Raw genomic sequence first — 17,891 nt, 5'->3', positions numbered from 1 at the left:
CAAAGCATATACAAACTCACACTGTTTTTCAGTCTGTCAATTTGTCTGTATGGGAAACATTTTTGTACACGTTATTTCACTGAAACCCGAACTAGGATCAAGCTGAAATTTCACACAATTAGTTTTTTACATGACATCACAATAATCAAATTTAAAAAGTAACCAGTTAGTTAGTTCACTATTGGAAATTAATTATTTTGTCTTCTGTCTCGCTATGATCCTATTACTTGTTTGTATTAGTAGGGAAATAGAATGGGAGGGGTCTGTCAATGTTAGTGTAATGATAAATAAAGAAACACTAAATTAATGTTGTAAACACATTCTTACGACTTTACACAAACATAAACAAATAGTAACTATTTCATCACATGCACCCCGCCTAGAATTAAAGTAGCAAGCATAGTTATGTAGTAGGCCCTAGCATAAATAAATAAGAATGTCAGTACCTGTAATAACAAATAGTGTAGTAAGCAAACATGTACATAACTCTACCAGGTTCACTTGTTGTTGTAGATAGGGAGGGGGAGGTAGCCAAGTGTTTTAGAGAGACCGTCTCCTCTTTACCGCTGGGCAACCGTACGACGGCATATTGGGAGTTATACATCAGTAATTCAACTTCTTCCAAGAGAGGATCATACTTTGAAGATCTGTTCTCTCTTCTCAGCAATACTCAACCTGGGCTAGATAGCCAAGTGGGGATGGATATCCCGAAGGAGGATTTCCGGTTGAACCGGAAAACTCTCTCGTATGGAGTTTCGTTTGTTGCAGTAGACAGTAATGATCTAATCGAGTATAGGGCCTGGTTCAAGACTAGCTCCCAACTTGAGATCAGGAGGTCGACGTCTTTCGTTGCTAAAGTAATAGCATTCTATAGAATTTTGTTTAGTCGTTCAATTTGCCCCCTGCCTGAGGTATTGTAAGGGGTTGTCCTACGTGTAGCTATTCCCCTCTCGTGCAGAAAGGATTGCACCTCCTTCGACTTAAAGGACGTACCTTGATGTACGATTTCCAAAGCATGGCACACTTCTCTCGAGTACCTCAAGACACACGACCAATAACTAACAAAAAATATATACAGTTAGCAGCTCTGGTCTAGTTGTCAAGCTGCCAACTCAGGAGCAAGTGGCTACAAAAACGGTCTACAAGCCCTTCTATAAACCTACCAAAGGTAATTACTCTTGTCTTTACATTCACTCAAAAATAGTAATTTGCCCATTATGTCACACTTTGTCAGGCACAACACACAAAAAAAAAACAACAACATTAAACATACTTTTAAAAAAGACAAAACCTTCATTACGTAAATTAAAATAAAACAAAATATTTTTAATAAATCATCAATCGACTTCTCTACATGGCTTACAAAACTTTATAACTATATTTATACATTACTGAACATCTCTCTGTATATAATTCTCTTCTTCCCTCAAAAGTTTAAACAGGAAATAAAGGAAAGATCACTCTCTTATTTCTGCGGATAGTCCACGAGAAAACACAATAGTAGTGTTCACACTACGGATGGCTGGCTGAGCACTGGACTGTCGTTTAAATTTATGAAACCCTGCCCGCTCCCATCCCCTTTGTTCTGTGGAAGGTTTGGACTAGAAATTAAACTATCTTTAACTCTGACGGAACATTGTAAAACATTTTACAAACCCAAAATAGAAGTCATTGAAAGAGATTAAGTAATGTACTATGTATATATATGTAAATAGCATGGCCGAACTTAACCATTGTGGGGCCCTATGCGAAACGGATTTCGCGGGGCCAGGTTTGAGTAGGGAAGCAAACAATAAGTAAAATTTAAAGGAGTTTGTATTAGAAAGTATATTCGTTCTATGCATTTTATCCATTTCTTAACTACTAGCCAAATTACTTTACAAGCCTTGCATGTAGCAAAGTCATAGATTATATCATAGTAATTCTGTTTCCTACATAGATCACGCTCAATAGCAAAAATTACCAAATGTTTCAATCTATGTTTTAGAATTGTTGACGTCAAGTAATTCTTCATTAGTTTGAGGTGCGAAAAGCTTCTTTTACCAGCTGACACAATTAGGGCTGATGCATAATGCCGCCCGTGGGATTGGCGTTTTCCATATTGAATGACACCTCAAAATGACAATTTTTTGTCTATATAAATCATGAGATTTGTATGAGTTTTTAAAAGATTTTTTTATAATTTCCAGAGATTTTCATGACTTTTCCATATATTTTGCTATTTCTGGAGAATTCTAGGAGCTCGTGGAAAATTAGTTGGCTGCGAAACATCTGTTATAAGTTATAAAATGGTTTAATTTAATCATTTACACCTAGAATTAGTTCGGGTCCTATGAAAGTGTGGGGGCTCACTGCGGTCGGATAGGTTGCTGTGGCCTCTGGACGTTCCTGCAAAATAGCGGCGTATGCTACGCCGCCGGTTGACTAGTATGATTATATAAGTTTAAGATTAAAAAAATAATATACTATTCACTTTAGAGCAATGTCGTGAAAAAAGCGCTTTATTAGACAGGTCCACGTACTCCCTTTAGTCTATATTAGCGACATGGCAGAGTGTACCTACTGAATTTCAAAGCTTATATCAACTAAAATTGTTTGTCTGGCAAAATGTTTGTACACATTATTTTCTTACACCCTATTTCATATCAACATGAATTTTTGTTTAATTATTTATTCTACCTGACTACACTAGAATACATAAAATGAAACAATAATTTAATTAACTGTTGGTACTTAGTTATTTTGTTGTCTTGAACAAAAAAAAAAAAAAAAAAAAGAAATTGTTCTTGCCAGAAATGGTGGTTTAAGTTATGTTAGTCCCCTTGATTAAAGCTTTAGCCCTGGGAGAACATGTTTTTTTATGCTAAAACAATAACAATAACCCAAATACATTATTCTCTCCCCTTCTTTTTTCAACTGGTCCAGACAAGTGATAGCATCATAGCTCACTTGAAAAGCTAAACGCATGATAATGGGCTAAGCAAAAATGTGTGTAAACATCTTTATAATTGTACATAATTATTAGTTTTTTCTAGATCTATCACGATTTAATCGCATGACTGATATAAGCTTATGGATAAAATTACACGTAAAATAATCATTGTATTTTTTAAGCAATTTTTTTTTTTTTTGAAAAGCTCAACTTGCTCTGTCTTTCTGTAAAACGTTTATATAAGTTATTTCCCTCAAACTTATTCTCAGATCAAGTTTAAACTTGCACTTGACATATATTAATGTTTAATTAAACAATTTTCATTTATTACTGGTAATTAATTATTTAGTTTGATGCTGATAAGGAAAACGAATCATTCAGTATTTACAAATAGGGCCTTTGTAGGATTTGGACAACTTAAAAAATTGTAATTCTTTTTCTCCCACAACCCTTTCAAGAATCAAGTTGTTACTATATCAGCACTTGAGGTTCCTTGGGATAAATCAGTTGCACAAAGTGGGTAACTGCTGTTTGGGCGACATCGCTCCGACCTTAGCTAATACAAGGCATTCATCACATTTCTATAACATTATCCACAGTAGCTTCACGATATTTTTAATTAAATATTTTGTTGGATATTGAATAAAGGAAATATCTTCTAAAATATTGTCAATTATTGTTATATGTGCGGAGTTTTACCTTTTAGATTAGCGTTTATTTAAAGAATTTTCTTATAGATTGCTTTTAAATAATTAAATAACATTCATAGATTTTCTTCCCCAGGGACCCAATGCTGCAAATTTTATTAGCAAGTACGCTTCAGATGGAAAAATGGACGCCGGCTTGGCTCTAGAAGCTCTAAAAAATTTTTTTCAAGGTGTTGGGCATCCAATCGTCGGCTTTTACGATTACGTGATTTTGTTTACTGGGTAAGAACTTACCTAGCATTTATTAATAAGGGGAGAGAATTGGGGCGTCCAAAGTAATTATTACGTTGTGGAAGGAGCATTATCTAACTTGCTTCAAATTTTGTAAGATTAGAGAAGGGAATCGAACTAGAGCCTTAGTTACGATGAACCAAATCAGAACTTGTACACTGCTCAATGTTAATCGAACCTAACCAACGGTCCTTACCAGTGGCGTCACAAAGGAGGGGGGGGTGCGGTCCGTACCGTGTGACGCCGACCCTAGTAAAGGCACTAGCCCTAAAGAAACAAAATGATACTAAGCAGCATCGCACATTTTAACGTTAAAAAAAAAGTTAGTATGACGTCACTTTCACAAGGCAGCTGTTGATGTGTTCCACGACAACGTTCCGACATTTCCTTGAAACGGCTGAACTCAATACTAGTTGGCGATTTTGACTTCAAATTTGTGAGACGAATGGAACCAGGCTTTGACTGTATGCAAGTTTTTACAGACTTTTTTTTTGTTCAGCTTCATTGAAAATTTTAAAATGTCAAACTTTGCACTACTTTTTTTAACACCTATTGTGCATTAAAAAAAAAATGTTATGACCCTGACGTGTACACTGTCGTCATAGAGATGGCGTGCTTTAACTTCTGCACTGTTCGAGACGAGACTCGTAATCTGGCATTAGAGATATAAGTTCAAGGCAAGAGATGAAACTGTGCTAAAGGTTAGGGGTCGGCAACCTGCGACTCGCAAGCCACATGCGGTTCTTTGAATGTTAAGTTGCGGCTCTTTAATTCCATGCGAAAATATCACGTATTTTATCAAAATATATAAAAAAAGTTAAAAACATGCCTTGAAATGTAACATATTTGCAGGTGGAAGATATTTAACGTTCTTTTGCCGTATCACGTGATAAAGATGAGTCTTGAGACATAAAAGACACGGCGCTAGTTTGCCTTGTTGTCAGATATATTTTTTCCAAAAGTCCCCCAAAAAAGAACTTACCACACTTTTCAGACAATATAATCGATACAATAAATAAAATCGTTTCGATAGCAACTGATGGAGCCAGAAGGCAGAAGAAAATGTGTCGGCTATAAAGACGCACTACATAGTTACATATTAAGTAGCCAAATGTGTCGGCTATACAGACGCACTACATAGTTACATATTAAGTAGCCAAATGTGTCGGCTATAAGGACGCACTACATAGTTACATATTAAGTAGCGAAATGAAGCCTTTTTTCGACACTGAATATGTAAAAAAGGGAGGTTACTCTCATTGATGAAAGAAATGTGTTATGAAAATAAGAAATCTTTATTTAAACCAAGTCATTTGTTTTCCTGTTTGATTCGGGTAACCCATTCCATTCTCTAATGGCACTTGGGACGAAGGAGTACTTGTACGAATTCGTTGTAGCGTATCAATCTACTGCTACGATGTGCTGTGTACAATTTGCAATTAGAATGTTTGAAACGGACTATTTGATTGCAATCTCTGGTATACAACTTAGCCTTATCTTCTTCTATTATTAGATAAGAGCAATTCCAGTTTGATTGTATTCTATTAGTACTCGGGGAAGTGCTACGAAGAGCAGGGGCCAGGACATCCGCTCTGCTATCAGCAGCAGACGCCTTGGCTGGCTTGGCCACGTTCGTAGAATGCAAGTAGGACGATTTCACAAGACATTTAGTATCGCGATCTAACAGAAGGCAGAAGAGCTGCTAGTCGCCCACTTTTACGATATACGGATGTATGCAAACACGACATGAAGCTCTTCAAAATCAACACTAGCAGCTGGGAAAAAGTAGCACTGGATAGATCCACATGGAGAGAGAACATAAAGGAATGGTCTCGGATAGCAGATGCCATACACAACAGAAGCAGAAACAAGCGTGAAAATGCAACGGCGCCTGGTAATGACATATGCACAACCTGTGATCGCAGCTGTATATCAAGGATTGGCTTCTCTAGTCCCACAAGAAGTTGCAAAGAGAAAAGATTGTCAATAGAGACGTAAAATGCCACATATTTGTATATTATGTTCAATCTTTGACTTTTAAAATGTTCCAACTATTGTCGCCCATCTTAAATCAAGTTTTTTATTAGGGATAGTAGTTATGGATCCGATTCCGATCAAAAATTGGGCAATTTTTCTCTATCCGGCCAAATTTGACTCTGGTCGAAAATCACTGCGGTTTATTTTGCTACTTAGTAAAAAGGACACAGTAGAACTTCCTTGTCTATTAATATTTATCAAGTGGACGTGATTTCAATTTGTGTCTGTCACGTCATGCATTTAAGTTTATAAGTCTAATAAAATAATGTACTTATGAATATGCACCACACAACTTTTATTACAATTACAAGGCGTGTTAATATAAAGAGAAATAGAACTTATCATTATAAATGCACATTATATACATAAAAGAGATTGCTGGCACAATTTTAACGGCCCCCAAAAGGGGAAAAGACGCTATTAGTTTTGTGCAAAATGCCTGTCCGTCCTTCCGTCTGTCCGTCCGTCCCGTTTAAATCTCATAAACTAGAAAAGATATTGAAAATCCGACATCACAATATTTTACACCATTCAAAGTTCTGATGCAAAGGCTACTTTTTTTTCTGAAAGCGAAAAATCTAATTTTTAAAATCAGTTATGCAAGCATTTTTTAAGAGAAAAAGCTAATTAGTATGCATTATAAGTTAGACCTAGATTAAAACGAATAGTAATCTTGTAAACTTCATTTTTGTGAACATGTTTTAGTTACGAAATATATATATATATATTTTTTTAGCATTCGAATAAGAGATTGAGCCATTTCAAAACAATTACATCAATTATAAGACTTCAGTTAGACCAGGATAGGCGCGGTAGTTGAGCGGCAAAGCGATTGGCTTCCGAACCGGGGGCACTTGGTTCGAATCCTAGTTAAGACTGGGATTTTCAACTTCGGAATCCTTAGGCGCCTCTGAGTCCACCCAGCTCCAATGGGTACCTGATATTAGTTGGGGAAACGAATGGCAGTTGGTCCTTGTGCTGACTACATGACACCCTCGTTAACCGTAGGCCACAAAAACAGATGAACTTTACATCATCTGCCATATAGACCACAAGGTCTGAAAGGGGAACTAGTTAGGCCAGGTTCACATCTAACTTTGCATTCACTTGCATTTATCCTTTGATCTGCTGTACCGTTGGGGCACTACACAAGATCTGCCAACCTTCTTTCACCTTTCTTATCTCTTATTTGTCTTTAATATAATTTCATTTGGATGTTTTTTCTGAAAATATTGAAGCCTGCCTGGGTGGACCTCTTCGAGGGCCGATTTTGAGTTTGTGTTTTCACACAAATAGTCTTTGTGATCTTGTTTCTGGATCTTTTTTTTTTTTGACCAGTGTGGATCTGATACCTGTTTAGTTAGAACGACAGGTAACTGTTGATAATGTATATCTGTGAGGCCAAATGTTTTAACAACTTAATTCCAGTTGTTGCTGTCTTAGAAGAGATTCCTTGATGTAAGTTTGTCAAGTTTGTTGGCGTCAGTTAAAGTGTAAGTTGGCGTGAGAGGCTACAAATTGAGTATACATTGTTATAAACCTGGTGGTGGCACAAATGGGGTAGTGGTGTGTGTGTAGTCAGCCGACGCAAATCGCCCCAGGCCAGAGCTAGACGAGCGGTCAACCGTGACAAGTTACGATGGTCAGTCGAGTCGAGTGTCAACAGGACGGTTCGGGAAGGATCGCCGTCGTGAACAGAGCTCAGGATCGTCACGAGAGTTGTAGTCTTCAGACCACCTAGAAACATCGAGCGGCGTTCTGTCCTGTTCGAGAAGGCCAGTAGGGACCCTATATAAGAGCGGAGGTGTCGCAGTCAAGACGGTTCAGAAAAGGGGTTCACGACAGAAGGTTTACTACAGCACAGTTCAACGGTGTGGTTCTGTACGTAGCATTACGACAGTTCAGTGCGGAGTACTGTCAAGTACAGTTGAGACGACTGGTGTCTTGATCTTTATCAGTGATCGAGTCCGACACAACGAGCCTAGTGTGTGAAGTCAGTCCTGAACTGTTGAACCCAGCGCAAGCCCGGAACGAGACGGAGAGGCCAGTGCAAAAGTTTGATACGGCGGTACGGTGTTATCGGAGAGATATTTGTACAATGTACGTGTTGCAAATTGTTCAGTGTTGGCTGTTCTTTATTCAACTATTAAAGGGTTACGTTACTTTGGAGCCCTGAGTTGTCAAGTTCTTTAAGTTGGTGGTGTATGGTGCAGTTTGCAGAGAACCTGGATAGGGAGATTCGTAACAATATGGAATATACTAGCTAAGACGAAGACGGGTCTCTTGCTATTAGAATGTCTGCAACTAGTTACACAGAGTTTTAGTGCGACGAATGCAAAAAGTTCAACTTTTAGACCTTGCGGTCTATAGGGCAGATGACATAAGGATCATCTGTTTCTGTGGCCATCGGTTAACGATGGTTTCACGTGGCCAGCACAACGACCAACCCTTTTACTTTTTCCCAACTAATGTCAGGTACACATTAAAGCTTAATGAACTCAGAGTTGTCCTAAAATCCGAAATTAAAAATCAAATTTTTCATCAGGATTCCAACTCGGAACCCTCGGGTTCCGAAGTCAAGCGCTTTACCGCTTAGCCACCGTGCCTACGAATGCAAAAAGGGCGGAGTGTATTCACTTTGTAAAAAAAAAATAAGACGGGAGTGGAGCCATAAAGGATACCGTTAAGGCTATAATAACTAATTATATTATTCAACAAAATAATATTTAAAATATTGATAAAAGAATTTACTTTATATGTATTAGTAAATTTCTTAAAGCCTTGTAGAATTGTATAGGCAATAAACGCCTCATCACAATCATAATTACTATATTACTTTTACTATAAACGGTTCAGTTATCAATTGACTATGAATCCAGAAATTATATTCTTTCTCGATAATTATTTTGTATGTATTTCAAATTGATTCGTCCGTCACTTATCCATTCTTTTTCCCCGCTTGTCTATGGCTATTAAACAACAAGAACGACAGACTCGTTTTCAGATGAATGAAGAATAAAAGCGTATTGTCATAGGTTGCTGTATGTTGCCAGTAGTCGTCACTGTATTTTTTCTTCTCTATTTAACTTGCGGCGGATTCTTATGTCGAACTAGATATTGATATTAAATCTACATAACTCACGAGATTCCAATAACAAAGATCCTTCAATTCAAAATATACAACTATAATTCAGAAACTAAAATTCATTCTCAACATACAAAATATAAAACTATAATTCAGGAACTAGGATTCACTCTCAATATACAAAATGTACAAATAAAACTGTATCGAATGAATATCTTCTTCGAGCTCGTAAACAAATAGATTGAAATAAATATTAACACTACCACAAATAAAAGATATGCTACTTGTCTACTCGAGTTTCATCTCCAAAGTAACGCTATTAAGACCGCCAAATCCTAACCAAAATATTCCTAGGCAAATCCACGCTTCAATCACGTGATCAGATGACGTCATACGTTTTTTCTTTATTAGAATATTCTAGCAAAAAGGCGGCGCTAAATACTAAGGATACATACAGGAAGAGTTAAATTTATATTTTCAGATAGATTAAAATATGACACTTATCCATTTGCATATTGCAGCTATGACCTCTTCAAATACGAAAGTTCTGGTAAAATTAATTACGCATACGTAGGTAAGTACTTTAAGAACTACTATTTAAATCTCAAATTAAGTTCTATTTATTGCAAAGCTTCTATTAATAAAAATAAGAATAAGGCTTGTCTTCGAGTCCGAAGTTTAGTGAGGAATGCAGTATTTCCCGTGGGCAGCCCCAGCTGTGACCTACATTTTTGCCACTTCCAGGGAAAGCATAACCATTGTCCCCTGTTAATCGATATAGATTTTCTTTTCGTCGTCTGCGTTTGTCCTCGGCAGCAGGTTTTCTTTTGGTCTCAAATGTGTATCCTGCGGCCTTCGTGAGTGATCACCAGTTGTCTCGTTCGGAGGCCGCATACAACCAAGTGCTCTCTTCTGTCAGCCAAGAAAAGTTGACGCCTAAGCCTCAGTTACGTCGACCACTCTTTAGCTCACCAAAAAAGACTGCCTTTGGCATACGTTCGTCTCCCATACGGGATACGTGGCCTGCCCAGCGTAACTGTCGGACCATAAGAAGTCCCTCTATACTGTCCATACCAGCGTTCGCAAGGACATCGCTCTTTAAAGTAAGGTCCTGCCACAGTATGTCAATGATGGAGCGCTAGCACCTTTGGTGAAATCGATCAAAAAGTCTTTTTTTTTCTGTATAGTGTCCATGTCTCAGATCCCTATAGAAGGTTTGAGAGAACCACCGCCTGGTAGACATTGATTTTTGTAGGCAGGAGGAGCGATTTGTTTTGCCAAACTCTCGTCTAAAGGCGTCCAAAAGCGCTACTGGCCCTGGCGAGACGGTTTATCAACTTCCCTTGAAAGTGAGGCGTCATTTGACACCATACTACCTAGCTTCTATCAAAGCTGACTGTTTGTCTGACTATGTGAAATCTTGTACACGTTATTTTTTCTCTTCCCATTTTTCGATCAAGTTAAAACTTTGCCACAATACTCATTGTCTATGCAGCACATACATCAAACAGAAAAAAGGAAATAATTAATAAGTTAATTTTTCGTATATGATAAGTACAAAATCTTTTAGTTGCTAAAAAGTCGAATTACCCACGTGGAGGCTCTGTCAGTCTCGAACGACTATCTTTTTTATCAACACATTATGTCTGTCTCTCTGTCTGACAAAAGTTTCTACACATTCTTTTTCTCAGACATATCGTTAGAGTAAGCTGAAGATTTGATCAATTATTTCTTTTATCTGACAAAATAAGAATTATTTTTAAAAAGACACATTAACCAATTAGTTAATTAACTATTTGTGATAAATTATTTTGTTTGATATCTCGGACTAGGTAAAAAAAAAATTTGACTTTTGTGATGTTAGTCACCGTTATACTTTGTTAACATAAAGTTTGAAACTAACAAACGATAACTTTAAAAATATTCTGTTTTTGGAAAGAATCTCACCGACACAGTGCAATGTATATTAGATACTAGTCGTATATTACATGTGGCCCGAGGGTCTTAATTTGCGCGTCAATAACATAGCGAATTAGAATAATTTTTAGGTAGCGTGGTTAAAAGGTTAACTACGCTTGAACTTATCTTAACTTGGCTACCAACAAAGAGGCTCTAGGTTCGACACCCGACTCAAAAAGATCTGTGTTTACTGAACGCCTAAAGGTAGCACGGAAAACCTTCTCCTAGATACCCCCTCCCCACTGGTCCAGAAAAAGGATGGAACCATAGTGCTCAGAGCATACATAAAAGTAGCGCTAAATTAAAGCTATAATAATAATTAAAAACAATTATATAAACAATAATATTATAAATAAAGCAAATGCGCAAATGTAAAAATAGTATGAATGGTGCTCTTAAAATAGCTTATCTATCTACATGCATTGTTGCTACAAAAAGATTTGCTTGCATATATATTGAAATCTAGAACTAGAGAGTTATATAGGTTTTGACCTAGATAAAACCTAGATTCATTTGTTTGAATTAAGTAAAAATTCATCTACTTATACTAAACATTCTTGACATATCAGTTTAAAAATGAATTTAATATTAAATAAGCTTATTAATTATTTTATAGTAGAACTAGACATATGTTACCCGCGACCCGCGGGTCTTTATTTGCGCATTACTGTCGATATAGTCACTGAGAGTGTTTTGTAAACCATTAAACGAAGTAATAATGTAATAAGTAAAGCGAATGTGTCAATGTAAAAATAGTGTGAATGAAGCTATCAAATCAAAATAGCTAATAGGCTTAAATCCATTTTTCCAGAAACAGAAAGATTTAGATGTATGTTAAACGTAGCTGATGATCCTTTCACGTTATTTCTCTTTCGCTACGAAAATAAAATTAGTTTTGCGAAAATGGGTTTACCCGAAGTCGATACATTCTTATCTATTAAAAACGAAAAGAGCGATAGCTTTGTTAAATGAATGGGATTATAAAGTGAACAATTAAACGAAATTATATTTAGTACGCGATTCATGAATGAATATAGATCTAGGCCTATCTCAACTCGGCTTCGCAGCTTTCGTAGGTGAATGTAGCTTTAGAAAACCAAATTTGAATGTTTATTTGATCAAAATATGAAATGAATGGACTTTAATTAATATGTTTATGTGTTAAAGTATAAAACTATCTGTGCGAAGAGAAGTTTTATCATCTTAGAGTTGAATTAGAGTTTTAGATCTAGGGATGGGATTATAAAGTAAACAATTAAACGAATTAATTTTTAGTACGCGATTCATTACGGTATTGTCTAATGAAAGAATGTTCGTCAGGAAATCTGTAGTCACAGATATAAGGAACTAATTAATGTAAAAAATGCTTTTGAAACACAAAATTGAAGGTTAATTTTATTATATAATGAAATCAATGGATCTTCTTTTGTATTTTCATGTGTCAAAGTAAAAAACTATCTGCGCAAAGTGTATTTCTTAAAATTAGATCTAGGTCTAAATCCTTTCTATCTTTTCTCATGTCAACATTGTAGACATGGCCTAGATCCATAAAATACTATAGCTGTAATAGAGTCGGACAACTTTATTTTTTTTTTAGGGTCTTAAGTTTGTTTTAGGGCTACAAAACATACACTACGGTCTAAGTTGGTACCCAAGGAACATTCCTGCCTAGTTTTATCAAGATTGGTCAAGCGGTTTTGATGTCTATAAGTAACATACATACATACATACCCCTCACATTCTACTTTATAATATAGATATATAATATCACTCTTAATAGCCTCATTTGCATATCCAATCCTAATGTGTTTACTATGCGCACGTAAGATGTAGGCGACACATGAATGGAACTATTAAAATGTATGCCAACACGGATTTGCAGCTATAGCAAACGAAAGTATGTAAAAATGCTTTAGAAAAAGAAATTTGGAGATTAATTTTATTTAAATATGAAATGAATGGGCAATATTTAGTATATTCATGTGTTAAAGTAAAAAAACTATTTTTGCGTAGAGTAGTTCTATCATCTTTATAATCTTAGAGTTAAATTACACTTATGATTCGAGAGAATTTTAAGTTCTACGCATACGTAACCTTTCAGTCTTGTCTAATGAAAGAATTACATCAGGACGATTAAATTCGCAAAGATAAGGAACGAATTTCTGTAAAAATGCTTTTTAAACACAAATTTGAAGGTTAATTTTTATTAAATATTGAAATTCATATACAATATTTTAATTTTTATGTGTCAAATTAAAAAAAAAACTATCTGTGCAAAGTGTAGTTCTTTTAAATCAGATCTAGATCTAGATACTTTTGATCATGTCTCATGTAAAGTGCAAAATTTCATCTTCTTAAGGTAACAGTTTTCAGAAAACAATGTGCCGAACAGATGGAACTAGCTGTGCTGTAATAGAAGATCGCAGAGGACCTGATTTAAAAATAATTGCACATGCACTTGGGCATAGGTAATCATTTATTAAACAGAACATGGTATTTATTTGTTTTAAAGAATTGTATTATTCTATTCTTTGCTCTTTTCAATAGACAGGATAGTCTGATTCAATAAAACTATCTCTTATTCGATGACAATACAAAAATCAATAAGAATAAAAAAAAATTAATAAATCAATGCAAGTTAAAAAAAAAGTTCCTTATTTATACCTTGTAGTCTATACGGCATGTTATGTAAAGGTCATCTGTTTCTGTGGCTTATGTTTAACAAGGGTTTTATGTGGCCAGCAAAACGACCAAGCGCCTTTACTTTTCTCCAACTAATGTCAAGTACCCATTAGAGGTAGGTGATCTATGAGGTGTCCGAAGAGCCGAAATTTAAATACCTAGTCTCTACTAGGATTAGAACCCAGGATCAGAAGCCAAGCGCTTTACCACTTACCCACCGCTTCTAGTAAATTAATTATTGGTAATTTATATGTTATTTTATAAAGAAAAAGGAAGCTTTTTTATGCAGTATTAAGATATATGGCATTTCAAAATTCGATAAAGACTGGGATTTGAGTTTTAAAATCTTTATGACGCTACAGAGTCCACCCAACTCTTATGGCTACTTGACATTAGTTTGGAAAAAGTAAATAATGTTGGTCATAGTGTTGGCATCAAACCACTCTCCTTAACCTTTTGGCTATAAACATATAGGACCTTGATATAATCTGCCCCTTAGATGTCAAGATCTGATAGAGGTAAATTTACCTCTTGCTTCTTTATACAAAGCTTATATTTATACGACATTTGAGTAATATTTCTTTAATTGCTTTGTACTTAGACTGCGGCCATGTGGGGAAATACAGAAAACGAAATTGAAATACAAAATACAAAAGTTTGATAGAACGCTTCCAGTTTTTCGCTATTTTTGGTGCTCAGGCTGCGAATCTGTCAAAACTGATTTTTTTTTTTACAGCAAAAGAGGTAAAAGCAGTCTGTGCAAAAAAAAAATCATACTTATCCTTGCGACAGTTTAAGAGACATCTATATCATTGAGTCCGTGGATAAGTGGAATTTTTTTCGTAAATATTTAAAAGCTATCCTAATAGTCTTAAGTCTCAACCCTCACCTTATCTTTCTCAACTTGTTTAGTGAAGTGATAGAGTCATCGCGCATTGAAATTGCTAAATACTTAGAATTCTATTATACAAAAACAATAGGGTTTGATGCTGAACATCAAAATTATATATGTGTCAGACGCGAATAGCTCAATTTTCAGTAAAAGAAATTACAAAAGTCATTTCTCTATAGAAGAAGTTACGAAGGCTATATAAAATACAACCACAGACCTATATATATATACTACAATAAATATAGGCTTTTGATTGCCAGTTATGATTTATTTAGGTAGGTGCTGTTTTACTATTACATACCAAGTATTAGAGTTTAGAAAAACCCAGGTTTGATTCTTGTGCAACGCTATTAGCTAACACCTCATATCACCTCTAGTCTAGATCTACATATAAAAATCGAATAGATCTAGTAATAGTATAGATTCTATCTTGAGACTAGATTGCCGAGTCTAGCCTATAATATGCCTATAATCAGTTTTTATTAGAAAAAAGTCTAGATATTAATAAAGACTAAAGTTTTTTAATTAATAGATATACACATATCACATAGATCTAATAATACTGTAATACGTTTACTATACTCTATACTTAATCTACTAAACTAGAGATCTATCTATAGATCTATCTATAATCTAGTCAATCTAGATCTATACAATATTCATTATAATACTTCTACTTATAATGACTTATTTAATAAGTTAGTACTTAGACTTATATCTATTATAGTTTATTAATAGTGATGGGTAAAAGTTAACTAAAAAGTTGCTAACTTTTAGTTTAACTAAAAAAATTAGTTAAGGCCAAAGTTTAATTAAAATAAAAAAGTTTAGTTAAAATCCTAGTTTAATAATTTTTTTTTTAGTTACAAACTAAAAAAGTTTAATTACAAATTTTACAAACTTTTTTTTAACATACACACCATTTAATATTTAGATCTATGTAATTTGGAGAATATATATAATGAATAATAAAGAGGAGAATAAACTAGAGGGTGCACAGGTCACTAGAAAGCCTTTTGACCTTTACCCTATAATGGCCTCTATTCCCGCCAATTCAAGGTATTTTAAAGGCGAGAAAAATAAACGTGTTTATTACATTTCTAGCAGGTTTCGCACCTTGATAAATCCTGATAATTCCTTGCTTCTATAGATCTACATTTTGCTGCTTTTTATTAAACACCAGTATGTTCCTGTATAGCTGCAGGCAAAGAATTTTGCTTTACTATAGATCTAAAAGAAATGTCGGTAAAACTAATACCGAAATGTCGACTATTTATTTTAAAACTTTTTATTAGATCTAGATCGAGAGTTAGAGTCAAGTGACGTCTAGTCTATTAGTATTAGTCTATTACTACTATTAGATCTAGATCTATAGTCATAATAGTCTATATTTAGGCTAATTATTTTAGTCTTAAGTAGAGTCTAACTCTTAGTAGTCTTAGTCTTAGATCTAGATGCAATAATACAGATCTATTAATTGAAATCTATATTACTTTATTTTATTAGACTCGATCTAGATCTATTAGTTTAGACAGAGATTCTACTATTCTAGAATTAGAGTCTAGATTAGATCTAGATATAGGCCTAACTAGATTACTTATTATACCAATACCTAAGATGCATAGATGATCCATAATGACTATAATACTAATAGTAGGCTAATAGATCTAATAGTCGTCAATACAATAGATCTAATACTTAATTAACTAAATCTAGACTACTTCTATTATAAATAATTATACTTATATCTACATATCTAGATCTATTAGATCTAGATCTAGTATTATCTACTAGAGTATATAGATCTAAATACCCATATCTAGTTATAATCATTATAATTATAATAATCTAAAATCTCTAGATCTAGAGTTACTAAGATATCTACTAGACTAGACTATCTAGATTTTAGATCTAGTAGTAGAAGTAACTAGTATTTTTTAGATTATTTTTAGATTAAAATATTAATTATTTGATCTAGGTCTAGTAGCTAGATCTAATTCTAGATCCAGATTATATTTCTGATCATTTCGTTTGTAGAAGATATTAGATCCAGAATATTCTAGAATCTAGAGTTAGTTAGAGAGTCAACATGCAGTTTTATCATTACTTCTAAAGGTAACTTATATTAGAATTTGGACAATTACTTCTAATTTCTTTCTATAATAGTATCATTCTAGTGATTCTATTATTATCTATCCCATAAAGACATTTTAATCTTTTTTCATGTGCACAAATAAATGTTTATTACATTTTGCTAAAGAGATTGGTTGTGCTTTATACTTTATATTTTTCAATGATTGGCTGTTTCGTCCTTAAAAAAAGGTTAAAATAGTTAGTAAAAGTTTAACTAAAGTTTCTTAGTTTAGTTTAACTAATTTTTTCAATTTGTGATTAACTAAAAGTTTAATTACTTTTTTTTAGTTCAAACTTACTTTTAGTTTAACTAAAAAAATTTAGTTTAGTTCCCATCACTATTTATTAATAGATTTACTTTTCAATGCCTAGATCTAATAATAAAATTGCGAATGAAGTCTATAATGACTGATTATTATTTTTTTTTATATAATAATAGGCCCACTAAATCTAGGTCTAGACTCTACTTAAATCTAGTCTAAAATAATGACTGTCTAAGACTCTAGATGATTGAGAAGTTCATATAGAGGTGTTTTTAATAATACGGCATGTCGGCTGAAAGTATATAAAGTGCTTTTTTTTTTTTTGTACTCCGGTACTCAGTAATAGATTGCCTAACTTTCAACTAATAATAAATTAACAATTAACGTTGAATTACAAGAAAAGTAATCATTTTTCCCGACATTGAAAAAAGGTGCCGGTATCCCGTACCGGTGCGTACCGTCACAAAAATATATGTATATCTCAATCTTCTTTCATTTAATTTTTTTTTTTTTTTGCGGGGTTATTGCTACTTAATACCGGATCGATTTAAAAAGGGCCTAAGTATACAAGCAGGATTTCGAGCATTGGGTAAATTGATTTTTTAAGTACAAAGTTTTATGAAAGAGGCAATATATTAGTTGTTTGAAATTTGTAACTTCTTAAATTCAGGCTAAAAAATCGAAGCCTTCATTTTTACACTCATTTCTAAATAAATTAGAAGAGATGGACTGACCCATGGTGTAGCTTAAAATGTGTACATCTGCAAAAACACAAACTCAGTTTGGAATAATAATAGAATTAAACAGTAAAAATAATCACTAAGTTTTTCTTTTAGGCCTAATAGTTTTGAAAGTCTATTATTATTTCATTTTTAGAATTATGATATAAACAAAAATTTGCCATATGACTTTATCTAACAGAAAAAAACAAAAAACTTACGTCTATTTATGTGGTTATTTATAGTTACCT

At 34.1% G+C, this 17,891-nt stretch overlaps 1 protein-coding gene across 4 annotated transcripts in view; it reads left to right on the top strand.

The window, feature by feature from the left end:
- LOC106078253 (uncharacterized) overlaps positions 1-17,891 on the top strand; it is a 115,174-nt gene that overhangs the window by 12,769 nt on the left and 84,514 nt on the right. For all 4 annotated transcript variants that reach the window (XM_056031563.1, XM_056031564.1, XM_056031562.1 and 1 more), the window contains exons 7-9: positions 3,716-3,861; positions 9,514-9,566; positions 13,311-13,419. In XM_056031563.1, the coding sequence (XP_055887538.1) occupies positions 3,716-3,861; positions 9,514-9,566; positions 13,311-13,419 (308 nt within the window). The remainder of the gene's footprint in view (positions 1-3,715; positions 3,862-9,513; positions 9,567-13,310; positions 13,420-17,891) is intronic.

The sequence above is a fragment of the Biomphalaria glabrata genome, chromosome 6, assembly GCF_947242115.1.
Source record: "Biomphalaria glabrata chromosome 6, xgBioGlab47.1, whole genome shotgun sequence".
Classification (NCBI taxonomy): domain Eukaryota; kingdom Metazoa; phylum Mollusca; class Gastropoda; family Planorbidae; genus Biomphalaria; species Biomphalaria glabrata.
This window is presented reverse-complemented; position numbering and strand designations above follow the sequence as displayed.